Below are 17,500 nucleotides of genomic sequence, written 5' to 3' on the forward strand. Positions count from 1 at the left end.
ATGTTTTATATCAGACCATAGACTATAATAATAAATAGGTTTTATATCAGACCATAGACTGTATAATAATAAATATGGATTATATCAGACCATAGACTTTATCATAATAAATATGATTTATATCAGACCATAGACTGTATAATAATAAATATGTTTTATATCAGACCATAGACTTTATAATAATAAATATGATTTATATCAGACCATAGACTGTATAATAATAAATATGTTTTATATCAGACCATAGACTTTATAATAATAAATGTGATTTATATCAGACCATAGACTGTATAATAATAAATATGTTTTATATCAGACCATAGACTGTATAATAATAAATATGTTTTATATCAGACCATAGACTGTATAATAATAAATATGTTTTATATCAGACCATAGACTGTATAATAATAAATATGGACGTAGCTACCGTGATGCCCATCACCCATTGGTTTTTGGACTCCTGTTTTGAAGCCTTGAGGTTGACATTTTCACCATCTCCAGGATGTAAATTTGGACGAGAAGATTGGCAAGCTGGGCAATCACTGGACAGGCGACCTGTCAATCACCAAAACCCCAAAACATAGTCTGCTTTATCATCTATTTTACAAAATGGGACCATAATTTACAAAATGAACATCATGCTGATGCTGTATTGAAGAAGACTTGAATCTAGTGATACCATAAACTCATTAGAAAAGTGTTTACTGAGACCATACAGTAAATCAAGTGAGAAGTAGGGTCATTTTCGCATTGACGTCTTCCATACATTCTGACTTATTTTTGCAGCAAGTGGAGGCGCCCCCTGAGGCCATTCGAAAGAATGCAGGTTTAAGACACTTCCGCATTGGCTTAAATGTTCATGAATGGAGTATCAGACTGAGAATTGAGCTGTCTTCCTCTCCTCTCTCCCCTCCTCTCCTGCTTGTCCTGGCTGTGTCCGTCATTAGGCAGGAATGAATGGAGGGCATTATGAGGGCTGGCCTGGCACCGGGGCTGCAGGACCATTAGAGCCCAGAGCTCTGTCCTGTCAGAGCCAGCAGTAATGACTCCACACCACTTGTGTTTTAATGACCGTGACATCAGCTCGACGCACTGCTCTGTGTCTGCTAACGAACAGAGGTCAACTGCTCTGTGTCTGCTAACGAACAGAGGTCAACTGCTCTGTGTCTGCTAACGAACAGAGGTCAACTGCTCTGTGTCTGCTAACGAACAGAGGTCAACTGCTCTGTGTCTGCTAACGAACAGAGGTCAACTGCTCTGTGTCTGCTAACGAACAGAGGTCAACTGCTCTGTGTCTGCTAACGAACAGAGGTCAACTGCTCTGTGTCTGCTAACGAACAGAGGTCAACTGCTCTGTGTCTGCTAACGAACAGAGGTCAACTGCTCTGTGTCTGCTAACGAACAGAGGGCAACTGCTCTGTGTCTGCTAACAAACAGAGGTCAACTGCTCTGTCTGCTAACGAACAGAGGTCAACTGCTCTGTGTCTGCTAATGAACAGAGGTCAACTGCTCTGTTAATGAACAGAGGTTAACTGCTCTGTGTCTGCTAATGCAGAGGTTCTCAAATGTTTTTCAGCCAAGGACCCCTTACAAGATAGAAAATATACCGGGGACCCCCTCATTCTGATTTGTGATTTTGGGCTAAGCTTAATTGTTTCCACGGTAACGTGCTTGACTTTTAATTTGATAGGTTTGTTATTAGAATGTAATCCATGAACCATTTTAGATTTAAAGCATAAACTATTTTCGTTGAACTATGAAGATTTTGCAAAAAAAAAAATATTTTTTTTTTTTTTATTACATTACATTTACATTACGTCATTTGGCAGACACTTGTTTTGTCCAAAGCGACTTACAATATCACAATTTGTCAACAGTACAGAAAACCACTATGCAACACAATCAATGACAGCCAAGATATTTTGATAGACTAGCACCATGTAGGAAGTAGTTTGAGAAGGAATAATTAACATGTAGCATGTAGCATTTAATTTTTTAATTAAAAAAAAAAAACATTTTTTTTTTGGGTCCCCTGGGGGTCCGCGGACCCCCATTTGAGAACCACTGTTTAATGAACAGAGGTCAACTGCTCTGTGTCTGCTAACGAACAGAGGTCAACTGCTCTGTGTCTGCTAACGAACAGAGGTCAACTGCTCTGTCTGCTAACGAACAGAGGTCAACTGCTCTGTCTGCTAATGAACAGAGGTTAACTGCTCTGTGTCCGCTAACGAACAGAGGTCAACTGCTCTGTGTCTGCTAATGAACAGAGGTAAACTGCTCTTTCTGCTAATGAACAGAGGTCAACTGCTCTGTGTCTGCTAATGAACAGAGGTCAACTGCTCTGTCTGCTAATGAACAGAGGTCAACTGCTCTGTCTGCTAATGAACAGAGGTCAACTGCTCTGTGTCTGCTAATGAACAGAGGTCAACTGCTCTGTGTCTGCTAACGAACAGAGGTCAACTGCTCTGTGTCTGCTAATGGTAACAGAGGTCAACTGCTCTGTCTGCTAATGAACAGAGGTTAACTGCTCTGTCTGCTAATGAACAGAGGTCAACTGCTCTGTGTCTGCTAACGAACAGAGGTCAACTGCTCTGTGTCTGCTAATGGTAATAGAGGTCAACGGAAGCCACCGCGGCATTTAAATAAGCATTATTTCGCTCACCTATTAAGATACTTTTCGCTCCATTTTGAATGTACCGCACAGTTCAGTTACTGTCTTATGCTATGAAAACAGATGATAGACACCCTTCCTCTACTTTATGGGGTCTTTATGTTCTGCAAGGCCAGTGGTGTAGTGTAGTGCATGGTATACGCAGGTATACAGAGTATACCTAGGCTACGTATTTTTCAGTCGGCACCCACCCACTTCTAAATACCCTCTATTGCTACCTAGCAGTGTAGGGAGAGTGAAAGCATATAGCTATCAATTGTTTGATTAACTGTAACTAAATATTAGCTTTAGCTAAATAATTGGCAGTGATGCAGTGTATCATTATACTGTATTGTCTTTGAGTTCAACTGAATATAGTCACTTAAAAAGTCTCCTATAGACACACATCAGTCCTGTAACTTCTGATCTGTTTAACAGAGCCAAATGGAGGCTGGAGTCACAGATTAGAGGAGACAGACCAGCAGAGTTCAGGTGACACAATGTGTACCAATCAATAAAGCTAAAACAAGTGTATTCCTGGTTTTGCTAAAGATCTTTTTGATGCCATAAAAGTGATGCCCATCTCTTGTGATAAGGAGCTCAGAGCCATGTGGTTATTTGAAATGAACAAAACACCCCTCCAGGGTAGCTCATGATCCTACTCCCTGAAGTCAAGCAGTAGCAGTTAAGTGACAATGTGCAAATACTACAGGTCCATTTTGGGGTGAATTACTGTAAATATGCGAGAGTAGTCTTACATGTTACTGTTTATAACACAGGGTGTTTATCCTTTGCCGGACGGACTACTTAAAAAGAAAATTGTATAAATAAAAATTATATCCACTTCTCCAGGCACCACTACACCACTGTGCAAGGCTAACAGTAAACCCAAGCCTGGATCAGTCTTCTTAGCCAAGTCCTTTTCCCCCTGGTTGCCAGCATGTCCAGGTATACCATGATTCCCAGCTCCCGAGCCAAGCTTCTTTATCGGCCGGTCCCAGGTGAGGCGAGGCGATTCACCGCTAGATGGGATCTGCTTTCAGTTCTTTATCACAAGTGGGGCCAAGGTGTCCGGGGAGAGGCCGGGGAGCTTTGTGTTGTTAATGGCACAGACAGTGTCCTCAGTGACTGGGAGGAGAGGAGGGAGAGGACAGTGTCCTCAGTGACTGAGAGGAGGGAGAGGACAGTGTCCTCAGTGACTGGGAGGAGAGGAGGGAGAGGACCATTCACTGCTCTGGAGCCTGGTAATTGCCAAGGCAATTCATCAGCGTTACTGTAGATGGGCCCTGCACAACAGCCACGTTTATCTGTGCTAAAGAGGGAAGTAGCAGGACTTCACTGCAAAGAGGTATCGTGATGTGCTCTTGTATACAGGTAGAACATACCACTAACACTGCCAGGGTTATACACAATATCATATATATATATATATATATATATATATATATATATAAAGGACCGACTGTCTTGATCTTGAGTTCCAGCTTCTTTTACAAAACCCGTGATTTATGTATCAAGGCTTAAAAATCCTTTAACAGTAGGAAGGCCAAGCCACAGCCAACTCACAGCTGCTTTCAATATTAGAATTGAAATATCTCAGCTTCCAAAATGTCTCTCCACTACTTTTCCTATAGACCCATTTTCTGCACAAACCAGTGTTATTACATTTTTAAAACCATGTGAGGAATAGTTCTAATTATATTTATTACCTTGTTGGCCCCTAAAATCCACTGACCTTGGGAGATGGGCGTCTGGGTAGTGTACACTCACCTACCACCGCGGAGACCCGGTTTCAATTCCCGGCACCGCTACTTCTGGCTTGGTCAGACGTTCCTACAGACACAATTGGCCGTGTCTGCGGGTGGGAAGCTGGTGGAGTATGAGTCCTGGTTGCTGCATTAGTTCCTCCTCTGGTTGGTCGGGGCGCCTGAAGGGAAGTGGGGGGAATAGCGTGATCCTCCAGCGTGTTACATCCTGCCGGTGAAACTCCTCGCTGGCACATGTATCGGAGGAAGCATGTGCTAGTCTGCAGCTCTCCCCAGTTTATCAGAGGGGGTGGAGCAACGACTGGGACAGCAGGTGGATTATTGGCCAAGTACAATTGGGGAGCAAATGGAAGATTTTTTTTTTTTTCTTTTTTTTAAATAATAATAAAAATAAGTGGTAATTCTCAATGTTTTTTTTTGTTTTGTTTTTGTTGCTCAGTGCTCATTGCTGTGGTGTTTCTGCACTGCACTTCCCAGAGGTCACCTGTCAATCAAACAGTGTTTACGGTACTGTGATGTCTTTTTGCTTGGATTTTCTGTTTGATGAAGTTAGAGTTTCTGTAGGTGGCGCTCTTTTCTTTGTCTGTTCTGCCATGGTGGCTATCACTGCTCATCCTTGTTTATTCCAAACCGGAAATGTAAAAAAAAAATCTATTGTTTTCTCTATTGTTTTATAAGAATCTCTACTGTGTTTTATCGAGTGGTGATAGAGAGTAGCAAAATGGACATGTATTTTGAGGAAAATGTCATGGATTATTACTTAAAGCGATTCCAGCTTTCACCTGGATTCACTTGGTCAGATTCTAGTATTTCATGGTAGGACTGGAGTAGGCGGTCGTAACATTTTGTACACTCAGAGAATAGGTGAAAGCATTCACTATTGTCATAAAGTATATAAACTAAGCTATGGTATGATGTATGAAGCCACTGAATGATTTTGACATGTTTGGTACTGAATACTTGTCTCTAAGGTAAAATAATTGCTTGAGACTTAGAACAGTCCAGAGTGAACATCTGTAGTGAAATCAGCTGGCCTTGTATTCATGGCTCACATAACAAGCAATGACAGTGACACACCTGCACTTCCCAGCCCCCACCGTCTGTCTGACCACCTCATGTTACCTCATACAGGCACATAGACGTCTGTCTGACCACATGTTACCTCATACAGGCACATAGACGTCTGTCTGACCACCTCATGTTACCTCATACAGGCACATAGACGTCTGTCTGACCACATGTTACCTCATACAGGCACACAGTCTGTCTGATCACCTCATGTTACCTCATACAGGCACATAGACGTCTGTCTGACCACATGTTACCTCATACAGGCACACAGTCTGTCTGACCACATGTTACCTCATACAGGCACATAGACGTCTGTCTGACCACCTCATGTTACCTCATACAGGCACATAGACGTCTGTCTGACCACATGTTACCTCATACAGGCACACAGTCTGTCTGATCACCTCATGTTACCTCATACAGGCACATAGACGTCTGTCTGACCACATGTTACCTCATACAGGCACACAGTCTGTCTGACCACCTCATGTTACCTCATACAGGCACATAGACGTCTGTCTGACCACATGTTACCTCATACAGGCACAGTCTGTCTGACCACCTCATGTTACCTCATACAGGCACATAGACGTCTGTCTGACCACATGTTACCTCATACAGGCACACAGTCTGTCTGACCACCTCATGTTACCTCATACAGGCACATAGACGTCTGTCTGACCACATGTTACCTCATACAGGCACAGTCTGTCTGACCACCTCATGTTACCTCATACAGGCACATAGACGTCTGTCTGACCACATGTTACCTCATGCAGGCACACAGTCTGTCTGACCACCTCATGTTACCTCATACAGGCACATAGACGTCTGTCTGACCACATGTTACCTCATACAGGCACACAGTCTGTCTGACCACCTCATGTTACCTCATACAGGCACATAGACGTCTGTCTGACCACATGTTACCTCATACAGGCACAAAGTCTGTCTGACCACCTCATGTTACCTCATACAGGCACATAGACGTCTGTCTGACCACATGTTACCTCATACAGGCACAAAGTCTGTCTGACCACCTCATGTTACCTCATACAGGCACATAGACGTCTGTCTGACCACATGTTACCTCATACAGGCACAAAGTCTGTCTGACCACCTCATGTTACCTCATACAGGCACATAGACGTCTGTCTGACCACATGTTACCTCATACAGGCACACAGTCTGTCTGACCACCTCATGTTACCTCATACAGGCACATAGACGTCTGTCTGACCACATGTTACCTCATACAGGCACAGTCTGTCTGACCACCTCATGTTACCTCATACAGGCACATAGACGTCTGTCTGACCACATGTTACCTCATGCAGGCACACAGTCTGTCTGACCACATGTTACCTCATACAGGCACAGTCTGTCTGACTACATGTTACCTCATACAGGCACATAGACGTCTGTCTGACCACATGTTACCTCATGCAGGCACACAGTCTGTCTGACCACATGTTACCTCATACAGGCACAGTCTGTCTGACCACATGTTACCTCATACAGGCACAGTCTGTCTGACCACATGTTACATCATACAGGCACAGTCTGTCTGATTACATGTTACCTCATACAGGCACAGTCTGTCTGACCACATGTTATCTCATACAGGCACAGTCTGTCTGACCACATGTTATCTCATACAGGCACACAGTCTGTCTGACTACATGTTACCTCATACAGGCACATAGACGTCTGTCTGACCACATGTTACCTCATACAGGCACAGTCTGTCTGACTACATGTTACCTCATACAGGCACATAGACGTCTGTCTGACCACATGTTATCTCATACAGGCACAGTCTGTCTGACTACATGTTACCTCATACAGGCACATAGACGTCTGTCTGACCACATGTTATCTCATACAGGCACAGTCTGTCTGACTACATGTTACCTCATACAGGCACATAGACGTCTGTCTGACCACATGTTACCTCATACAGGCACAGTCTGTCTGACCACATGTTATCTCATACAGGCACAGTCTGTCTGACTACATGTTACCTCATACAGGCACATAGACGTCTGTCTGACCACATGTTACCTCATACAGGCACAGTCTGTCTGACTACATGTTACCTCATACAGGCACATAGACGTCTGTCTGACCACATGTTATCTCATACAGGCACAGTCTGTCTGACTACATGTTACCTCATACAGGCACATAGACGTCTGTCTGACCACATGTTACCTCATACAGGCACAGTCTGTCTGACCACATGTTATCTCATACAGGCACAGTCTGTCTGACTACATGTTACCTCATACAGGCACATAGACGTCTGTCTGACCACATGTTACCTCATACAGGCACAGTCTGTCTGACTACATGTTACCTCATACAGGCACAGTCTGTCTGACCACATGTTACCTCATACAGGCACAAAGTCTGTCTGACCACATGTTACCTCATACAGGCACAGTCTGTCTGACTACATGTTGACATAGACGTCTGTCTGACCACATGTTACCTCATACAGACACAATCACACATCACATCACATTCATTGGCATAATGCATTCCCTAGCCCCTAACCCTAACCTTAACCATCACAACTAAATGCCTAACCCTAACCCCAACTTAAACCAGTGGTGTAATGCAACAAAGTAATAATACTTAGTTACAGTACTCAAGTATTTTTGGCAGTATATCTGTACTTTACTTGATTGTTTATATTTCTGTCATCTTTCACTTTTACTACACTACATTTCCTAAATAAATCTCAAATCACACTCAAATTGGTCCTCGCTAAGATAGCTGTACGAGAACACACACACATGAACACCACAGGGGGTGCATGCATCTACACAGACACACACCATACAAAATCTCTCTCACACACACACACACACACACAGTACTGTATGAGCCCTCACGGGGCCCTCTCGTCAGCCTCCTCCCTCCTCCCATGGGGAGAAGCTCCACAACTCCCTTCTGACAGCCATCTGTAAGCAATCTGCACTCTTTACCATCTCCTGTCCTCCCATTTCAGGCCTCTCTCTCCCCCCCTCGCTCTCTCTTTCTCTATCTCTGATTTTGCTGATGGATGAGCCCAGAAGGAGGGCCATCCCTTACAGCACACTGTCCCATGCAGTTCCACACAGTCACTTCAGAAGCCTGTTGAATTATAGCTCTATTGTAACTTAACATCACATCAGCATGTGTATACGGCTGGTACAGATGCCTAGCACTGCTACCAGTCTTTTCTTTTAAAGCCCGGAACACCGATGTCAAAGAACTAGAGGCAATGAAGGCCAATTGTTGCGTTTCCTCATGCTGGCTGTGCTTTGTGGGGGTCTCTAAAATAACTAATGTTAGAGCCATGCGGGACACACACACACACACACGCCCGCACACACACACACACACCCAGCCTACTGTCGCGTGTGTACGGTGAATACGTGTTGGGAGGTTCACTCCAACACTTGATGAGAGAATAGGGTGCTTAGTTCCTTTGGAAAACATGTTTGTTTTAGCCTATTTATCTCAGTAATAGGCTACTCATTACCGTACTTAAAATAATGATTGTTGGTAGGCCTATCTAGATTAGTGACCCCCACAGATGTATGATTTTACTGCTTTCATGGGGACTCTGACACTTCCTTATGGGAGCTCAGAATCAGAATAACTTTATTGATCCCCAAGGGGAAATTGAGTCATGCTACAGTTGCTCACAATCAGATAGGGAACAATATGAACATAGAGACATTATACAAAGGAATAGACAATAAACAATAAAATACCACCAACACCAGCCGCCCCACCTGTAGGAGCTAACGCAAAGTAAAGTAGCCTATGTACAATAAAGTGTCCGAAATATGTGTCTTCCCCTACAATCCTTATCAAACTACCATTGAGTAAGAAGTGAGAATATGTAAGGCCAAACCCTGCAAAAAGTCTACAGCCCGATGGTCATATAGCAAGTGTATGTTCTGCGCCTGTGTGAGAGGAATTACAGGTAACTCAGTACAGTGTGCCTTTATTACTTTTTCAAACTAGTAATAATGTATTACAATTCTGAAGTGTGCCTTTATTACTACTCTCAAACTAGTAATGATGTTGTAATATCCACTACTGCCTGATGTGAGCCAAAGTGCCCTTCTGGGACATGTATTAAACTGATTGATTGATTGATTGATTGATTGATTGATTGATTGATTGATTGATTGATTGATTGATTGATTGATTGAACTCTCCATACCAGCAGGACAGCAAGCTGGCTGATTATCTAGTTTTTTTCCAAAGAATTGTATCTGCGGTGGCACCGTCCAGGGGAAAACAATATAACAGTTACTATACTGTAGGGCTGAGTTATTATAGAAACATGGGAAGCACAGTTATTAGTTAGTACAGGGTTAAATATGTGTAGATGTGTTCACTCCTTTTTCTGCAAGCCTGATGTCTACAATTATTATAGAAATGATTGAATGATGCAGCAGTGTGTGTCTGTGTGCTTGTCTCTTTTTGATCATATTTCTAGCATGACATTACAGCCACGGTGTCTGACCAGCCAATCAGAGTGAGTTCTCTCACTGATGCCGATTCAACATGCTGAACCGCTCGGAAAAGCTGCCGACAAGGCCGACTAGAGCCAACGGTGTGAGACACCGCAAAAACTAGAGCGACACATGCTCACCGATGGCCGATGGCTGACCGTCGGTTGATGGCTGATACAGTATTGGGGGTAATGCTGGATGGGATAACGGTATATAAGAGTACTCAGATTACTTTTTGTGGCTAATAGTACTATTAGTTACTTTTTAAGATTAGCACGCTGTTAGTACACCTTACTTTAATTTATCTTTCATATTGTGTAACTTTTCTGGATACAATGCTTTTTAAAAGTAGGTAAAAGTGGAAAGATCTCCAGCATCAAACATTATATTTTTGGTTCAAAGCCAAACTAAAAATGCACATTCTGAACGGGAGTCTCCCTTGAATTGTATAATTGAAGTAATCATGGCCGTAAGATGAGAGAAGGGAAGAGGGGAAGAGGCTTGTAGGGCGGAAGACACTTCCAGAGAGAACCACAGAGGATGGATCTGCTTTCCACATGAACCTTCAGAGAGCACAGCCACCTCTTTGGCACACATACATAATACACACACACACACACACACACACACACACACACACACACACACACACACACACACACACACACACACACACACACACACACACACACACACATGTCAGAAACACACACACATACCCTATGCATACAGAAAAGCATGGATGATATGAGGATGATATGATACCGAAATATGCACCTCACCGCCAATAGCTATATATATATATATATATATATACGGTATATATATATATATAGAAGGTTTTCACCAGAGTGCAACCCCACAGCACTTCCTTTTTCTCAGCATTCGGCAAACTGCAGAAATATTCACTCGAAATCGTTACTTTTGTTTTCGCTGCTCAGCTGTATAGACGGTTTTCACAGAATGGTTAGTCCTGCACTTGAATGTTTTTTTTCCTTTTATGTCCATAGCAAACACTGCAACAGGAAGTGAGCGGGGGTTCAATTTAGAATGTTTTTGTTGTCAAGTTAAAACCGTCTATATATATATATATATATACAGACACACACACACACACACACATATATGTGTATATGTATATATATGCATATGTATATCCTGGCATTTAAAGTGACATATGATGAGGGCGGGGGGGTGGTATGATAGTGTCCGTGGGATAATGTCCATGGGTGGGAGGGGGTGATACAGACCTTATTTGTGAGGGCTTTCGGGTCTCGTTGAAGAGGCGGATGGCAGTTTGGTAGGAACTGCCCCTGTGAAGAGAGGTTCTCGTACTGCCAGACCTCAGTCTTCTGCCAAGGGGGGGAGCCTTAAAGAGTTTGTGGTCTGGGTGGGAGGGGTCGGCCATGATCTTCCGAGACCGCTTCAGTATCCTGGCAATGTGTAGGTCCTGAAGGGATGGCAGGCTGCATCCGACCACCTTTGATGAAATGAAGAATTAACTTAGAAAAAGGGAGGAACCTTCATTATATCAGACGGGGAGACAATCGTTCATGATGAATTCCAGGAGTGTAGTCATTTCTACATTTTTGGTCTACTCACTTTCCCTCAACATGACCACTCCCAGTGAACTTGTCTGAACTTCCGTTCAAATCGTGCAGATGGGAGAGCAATGGTGACACGGAAAATGATAGCATAGTAACAGCAAAGAGCTTCGCCCCCCCCCTGGGCTGATAGGGTCGCTCCGCCCCTGCTGCAATGCATTCTGGTCTATTGAGGCTACTGTTGGTAGAGACATTTTCGGTGTGCCTCTTCTACGATGGATTGTATGTATGATTGTGTGGGTACAAAATGGTAGTTCTAGAAAGAACTCTTTGATTGGGGCACGGTGGCGCAGTGGTAGCGCTGTTGCCTCACAGCAAGAAGGTTCTGGGTTCGATTCCTGTCTGGGATGTTGAGGGTGCTGAGCGTGTCTCCCCATCCCCATGTCCTCGGTGCCTACTGCCCAGGTGGGCTCGTCAAAAGGGCTTCTCTGTGCCGAGTTTGCATGTTCTCCCTGTGCTCCCCTGAGGACTCATCCAGATAGGAACCCCTGCTAAAAAACAAAACATCTTTGATTGTGAGGGACACCATAACCTGATGCTTGTTGCTGCTGTTTTAGATAGATTAGTTCGAAATTAATCTATCAAACTCCATTGTAACTGCGTTGGAAATATCTCAACATGATGTCATGGCATCCATTTTTGGACAGTTACGCATTACTGTTTTTTTTTATGACTTTCCCCAGTAATGAAGTGTAAGGGATTACAATTTCCACAACAGTAATTATATTACAGTTACTAATCCAACTTCAAGTTACTGCATTACTTTCTCCAGCGCTGGCCCAGCGCTAAAACAAAGCGTGGAAATAGGTCTGGCTATGCGAGATTACTGCGTTGAAAGAACACGATTAGTTTTTGTCCTAGGTAAATAAATGAAAAGTATGCTGTTTGGCTGATTGTTGATTCCTGCCGTAAAGTTAATTATTGTTCCAATAAAATGGATTCAGTTATAAAAGGAGCTGGCTGAACAGGTTGTATGTCACTTTCTTCGGAGGGGAGGGGGGGGGGGGGGGTAGCGAAAGTAAGATAGGAATATAATGAGTAACGTAACTATTTTGATACCAGCTATAATAAGTAAAATAATTGTATTACTTTTTAAAGGAGTAATAGTAACTTGCTAACTTGCCCAACACTGGTTATGACCACCCAACAACAAAATGTGCCCAGAAATGCAAAGTACGGTACATCATCACCAATAACTGTTATTTAACATTGTTAGAGGATTTTTCTTCCCTTTAACGTCCTAACGTTAATCCATAATATCTAATTCTAATCATTATTTAATTTAGTGGATTACATTGCCATTTAACATGTATGTGTGTCCTTGTGTGTGTGTGTGTGTGTGTGTGTGTGTGTTTGCGTGCGTGTGTGTGTGTGTGTGTGTGTGTGTGCGCGTGCACGCGTGTGCATGTGTGTGTGAGTAAGACATGTTGAGGTTGAGGAATGCCGTGGTTTTGTCATGCAGCAGCGATGTGTGTGAGCGCATCTGCACGCCGGATACTGAAACACACGAGTCATGGCATTTTCTTTGTCTTTCTTCTTCTCTGTCTCTTCCCAGTAGGTCGTCTGGTGTGAGAAGACAAGCTTCCAGAAGCTGAGACGAGAGCAGACGGCACAGAGGGAAGGCATCTGTACGCTTGCTGACAGGAAAGAGAAAGATGGGGCAGAAAAATTAAGAAGTTTGTGAGTCTAAAATGAAGAAAACTATGGAAAAAAAACAAAAAGAAAACTAAGCGGCGCCAAAATATTTGCACTTTCTCCTCCCAATGTTTGACGTGTTATCTGTATGTACATGTGTTTTGACGTTTTTCTTTTCTCTTGATGTGACTGAAAATATCTAGATAAGAATGAGAATATGTAACTGTACAGTACGTAAGAGATGACAGACTCACCACTGGAACAGCAAGTATGTGTATGTTATCACATTTCTCTGTGCGTTCACTAAGGCTGGGTATCGTTTCAACATTTTTGATACCAGTACCAATACCAATACCAGTACCCTTAAAGTTATACCGACACCAATAGTGTACTTCATTCAAAACTTTTTTTAGCCATACTTTTGAACGTTTTGGTGGCATCTCGGCACGCTGAACTGCCAACTCGGTCGCATACCGTGCTAAATCGAAGAACGCTTGCTGCGATTGGCTTGCCAGCAAAACCATACATTTTTATTTTAGATCTGTGTACAAAAAGTATTGAATGCAGGTATTGTTTGACTGGAGAAGTTTCGATATTTCTTGGTTGGTACTGGGTTATTTCGGTCGATACGCAGCCCTAGCGTTCAGTCTGCTGTCGTGATACGTTCTGTCCTTGGATAACAAGAACAGGCACTAGTCATTTTTGTGGCATTTAACGAATGCTTGCATTTCCTGTCGCTGCGGAGTAATGGCAACCCACTAGAGTGGAACTTGCAGCGAGTCCCATTCAGCTGCAGAAAGTATTGCCCAAATGTCTCTCCAGACACCCCATAGAGAAATACACACCTTCCTAAAGTGTTTGGATCCCTACATAGGAAGAAATGGCAGTCGACCATTTCAAACGAATGTGTAACTATATACCAACTGCAATAACCGGCGTATTATGTGAATGGCGTGCATGAAACTGTGAGCGTTGAGTCTAAGTCATCAGCACAGATTTAGCTGTATGAATCCCCTTGCACTGTTTGGTACATTATAGAAACATTAACATTTTGGCTTGAGAGACAAATCAGATGTGAGAGCCTGCAATACTGCAATACTCCATTAGGCCCGTGCTATATCCGCCTTCTCTTTCAGTACATAGCAGTGTTGGGAAAAGTAATTTGTTACTTTACTCCCTTATTATACAGTTACATAGAGTATTCTTGCATAACCCACTGCAGAAACTGCAAAAAAAAAGACAGTATGAAAGAAAATAAAAGTAACAACATTGTATTATTAACTAAGAATGGATTACGAGAATTGAAAAACTCATGTGTGAAGTTATTATCAGTTACCCCAAAAAAGTATTCCAACCTCTTTCAAAGTACTGTAAGTTGCACCCCAACACTGGTACTTACTGTACACAATCCTAGCAGTATACTAACTCTACTTTTGTCGCATGGAAACAATTTCCACATGCTCCATGGCAGTTTGAAAATACTACATTCAAACCATAATGAAGCCCATTGGCTCATAAGTACATCATTTTATCTCAAGTTACAGTACAAGTCATTGTGGCTAGTTTTATAACTTTACCAATTTAAAGTTAGTATAATATGGTCAATGCTTACTCAGTCAAACCTGCAAATCTCAGTACTATAATAAGGCGGAGGGTTCCGTGAGGCATGCTAGAAATGAGACTGATATTTCATGAGCATGATATTTCTAGTCACCAACCCTAATAACCCCCTGCAGATATAATTTATTATAGTATAGTCTAAATAGACTATAGACTTTGTACTATGGGGAAGTAAATGCCTTACTTATATCTAGGGCTGGACAATTAATAGAAAACAAGACTAGGCAAGCCTAGTTAAGCAGGACCCGGACTGCTGCCGCTGCACCCACGCATGCGTGCTTCAACATTGGGGAGTCAATCAGTCAGTAAGCCCCTGAAGGATGCTTCCCCCCCCCCCCCCCCCCCCCCAGAGTGGTACATGCTCAGAATGCATCCTGAACATGGTCCCTATGAAAGTGCACATTGTCAAAACAAAAAACAAAAAAACATTCATTGTTTTCAAACAGAGCAAATCTTAAGCAACAACACCTCCGTGTATTAAACCTGTTTCCTGATTGAAAATAAACAAATAAATTAAATTAAATATTTAACAATCTGTCTGCATCCTGTATTGCAATTTATGTTGCTATTGCAATACTCTGCAACATAACCCCAATATGATTATATGTGAATATCCTACAGCCCTACTTATTTCCCCTTTAACTTCACTGGAATGAAACAGATGGAACAAGATACTTGTCTGTTTGCTCTTCACGCTCATTGACGTCAGGCCTTATTGAGTGTGTTTACGTGCACGTATTGTCCTAGCACAAAGTGTATCACAGTAGGCTATATGGTTATATCCCATTCACAAATAACCATCAATTAATGCATTAATCAGAAGTCACACAGATGGCAAAAGCCAACCAGTAAATGGATTAAGGGGTTTACATGGCTCAGTATCCTGTTAATATCAGTGTGTTCCAGCAATCATATCTGCATTTATCCCAGGTATTTTAAACAAGATGTGCCAACTCTTAAGATAAATATTTGAGTCTGCAGTAATATCCCAACACATTTCATTGTCTGCCTTCCAACAGATGATATCAGTCCTATTCTGTAAAATACCATCTCACATACACACTTGGAGCTTCGCCACCTTATAAGACAATGCAAAAAGTCTGTAAAAATACTCCTTTAGGGCGTTAATAGTAAAATGTCTGAGTGGGGGCATTAGAAATAGACTAAGTAAGGCAAAAATAACAAAGTAATAATTCCTTTCTCACATTTGGCAACAATTCTTTTTCTAATTGTTATTGTGGTTAGATTTTTTTTTAAGTATTTCTTTGCATATCCCCGAGAGTCACTGCAGTGTCTCATGAAAGCAAGGCAAGAAGGCTCCCATTGTAAATATGTATAATAACTTGTTTGTTTGTGTGTTTTACCATATTTCATTGTGGGGCTTGGGTGTTCACTTACTTCTAAAAGCAGTTCCATCCTCATTCTGGCTTAACGTAGATAAAAATAGACACTCATCTCCACTGTTTCTACATCAGATCAAACATTATACGAAACACGTAGACCAGACTGTTATCAACTCAACACTGTTTATTTGACCTTTTGGAGGTTTTATTTGACCGTTTCTGTTTTTAGTGTTTTTGATTCCTGTCATCATCACTGCATAATCAAGTATGTCTACCTGGTGCTTAATCCACTAGGATCACAGGTCCAATAGTGTCTGATTAGAATTGGATTGTTATGCCAAGAAACCTCTTCATCCTGGAGGACTCTCCTGTCCAGGTCTGAACCTGAACACTGGCCTGTGTGTGTCTGTCTGCTCAAGTGCTTCCAGACCTGCAGGGCTGCACATCATGCAAGATGGCTGAAACCAGCTAACTGCTAATCAGCGTTAATCAGGACAGGGGGGATCACTGTGGAGGAGGTTTAGGATGACTATCAGTCTGACAGGGGGAGAGGGAGCCCCAGGTCCACTGCAAGGCCAAAGAGGCTTGTCAGAACCATCTCCACATGTTTTGCCACTATTCATATTCATAGTCGTCATATAGCTGGAAAAATAACTATAAAACGTATGTTCAGTCAAAGAGGTGTTGTTTTTCTTCTGTGAAACTGATGTTGATGTGACCTAGCCCTGTTTGGCTCAGTGATGGAAACTAAAATGCTCTTCCACTGCTGTATTTCTATACAGTGGCCATTTTGACCTTGTATCACATTTGGGATGGAGAACTACCTGGAAGAATGGCAGGCAAAACAATGGCAGACAACGGAGACAAACTAGATTGAAGAGGAAAATGGACCAAAAAATGGAAATTAGCTCGCTAACTAGATTAGATCAGAGGTTCTCAAATGTTTTTCAGCCAATTGGACCCCTTACAAGATAGAAAACATACCGGGGACCCCCTCATTCTGATTTGTGATTTTGGGCTAAGCTTAATTGTTTCTACGGTAACGTGCTTGACTTTTAAATTGATAGGTTTGTTAGATTACAATGTTATCCATGTAGATTTAAAGCATAGAATATTTTCGTTGAACTATGAAGCTTTTGCAACAACAAAAAGTTAGAATTTGTATTTTCCTGAAAACTTTTTGCGGACCCCCTGGCAAAGTGCCACGGACCCCTGGGGGTCCCCGGACCCCCATTTGAGAACCACTGGATTAGATAGTGGGCAAAATGTAATGCCTTAAGATCCATTC

General features: G+C 42.4%; 2 protein-coding genes across 2 annotated transcripts in view; both read left to right on the forward strand.

The window, feature by feature from the left end:
- The window catches only part of smoc1 (SPARC related modular calcium binding 1), a gene marked incomplete at its 5' end in the record, with an annotated part of 99,574 nt that extends 85,843 nt beyond the window's left edge, over positions 1-13,731 (forward strand). Inside the window, one exon of the mRNA XM_083633704.1 lies at positions 13,170-13,731. Coding sequence (XP_083489830.1) covers positions 13,170-13,186 — 17 coding nt within the window. The 3' untranslated portion in view covers positions 13,187-13,731. The remainder of the gene's footprint in view (positions 1-13,169) is intronic.
- Positions 13,732-16,546: 2,815 nt separating this feature from the next.
- slc2a1c (solute carrier family 2 member 1c) overlaps positions 16,547-17,500 on the forward strand; it is a gene marked incomplete at both ends in the record, with an annotated part of 27,829 nt that continues 26,875 nt past the window's right edge. Inside the window, one exon of the mRNA XM_083632966.1 lies at positions 16,547-16,588. Coding sequence (XP_083489092.1) covers positions 16,547-16,588 — 42 coding nt within the window. The remainder of the gene's footprint in view (positions 16,589-17,500) is intronic.

This window comes from Poromitra crassiceps (assembly GCF_964638095.1).
Source record: "Poromitra crassiceps genome assembly, chromosome: 3".
NCBI classification, from domain to species: Eukaryota; Metazoa; Chordata; class Actinopteri; order Beryciformes; family Melamphaidae; genus Poromitra; species Poromitra crassiceps.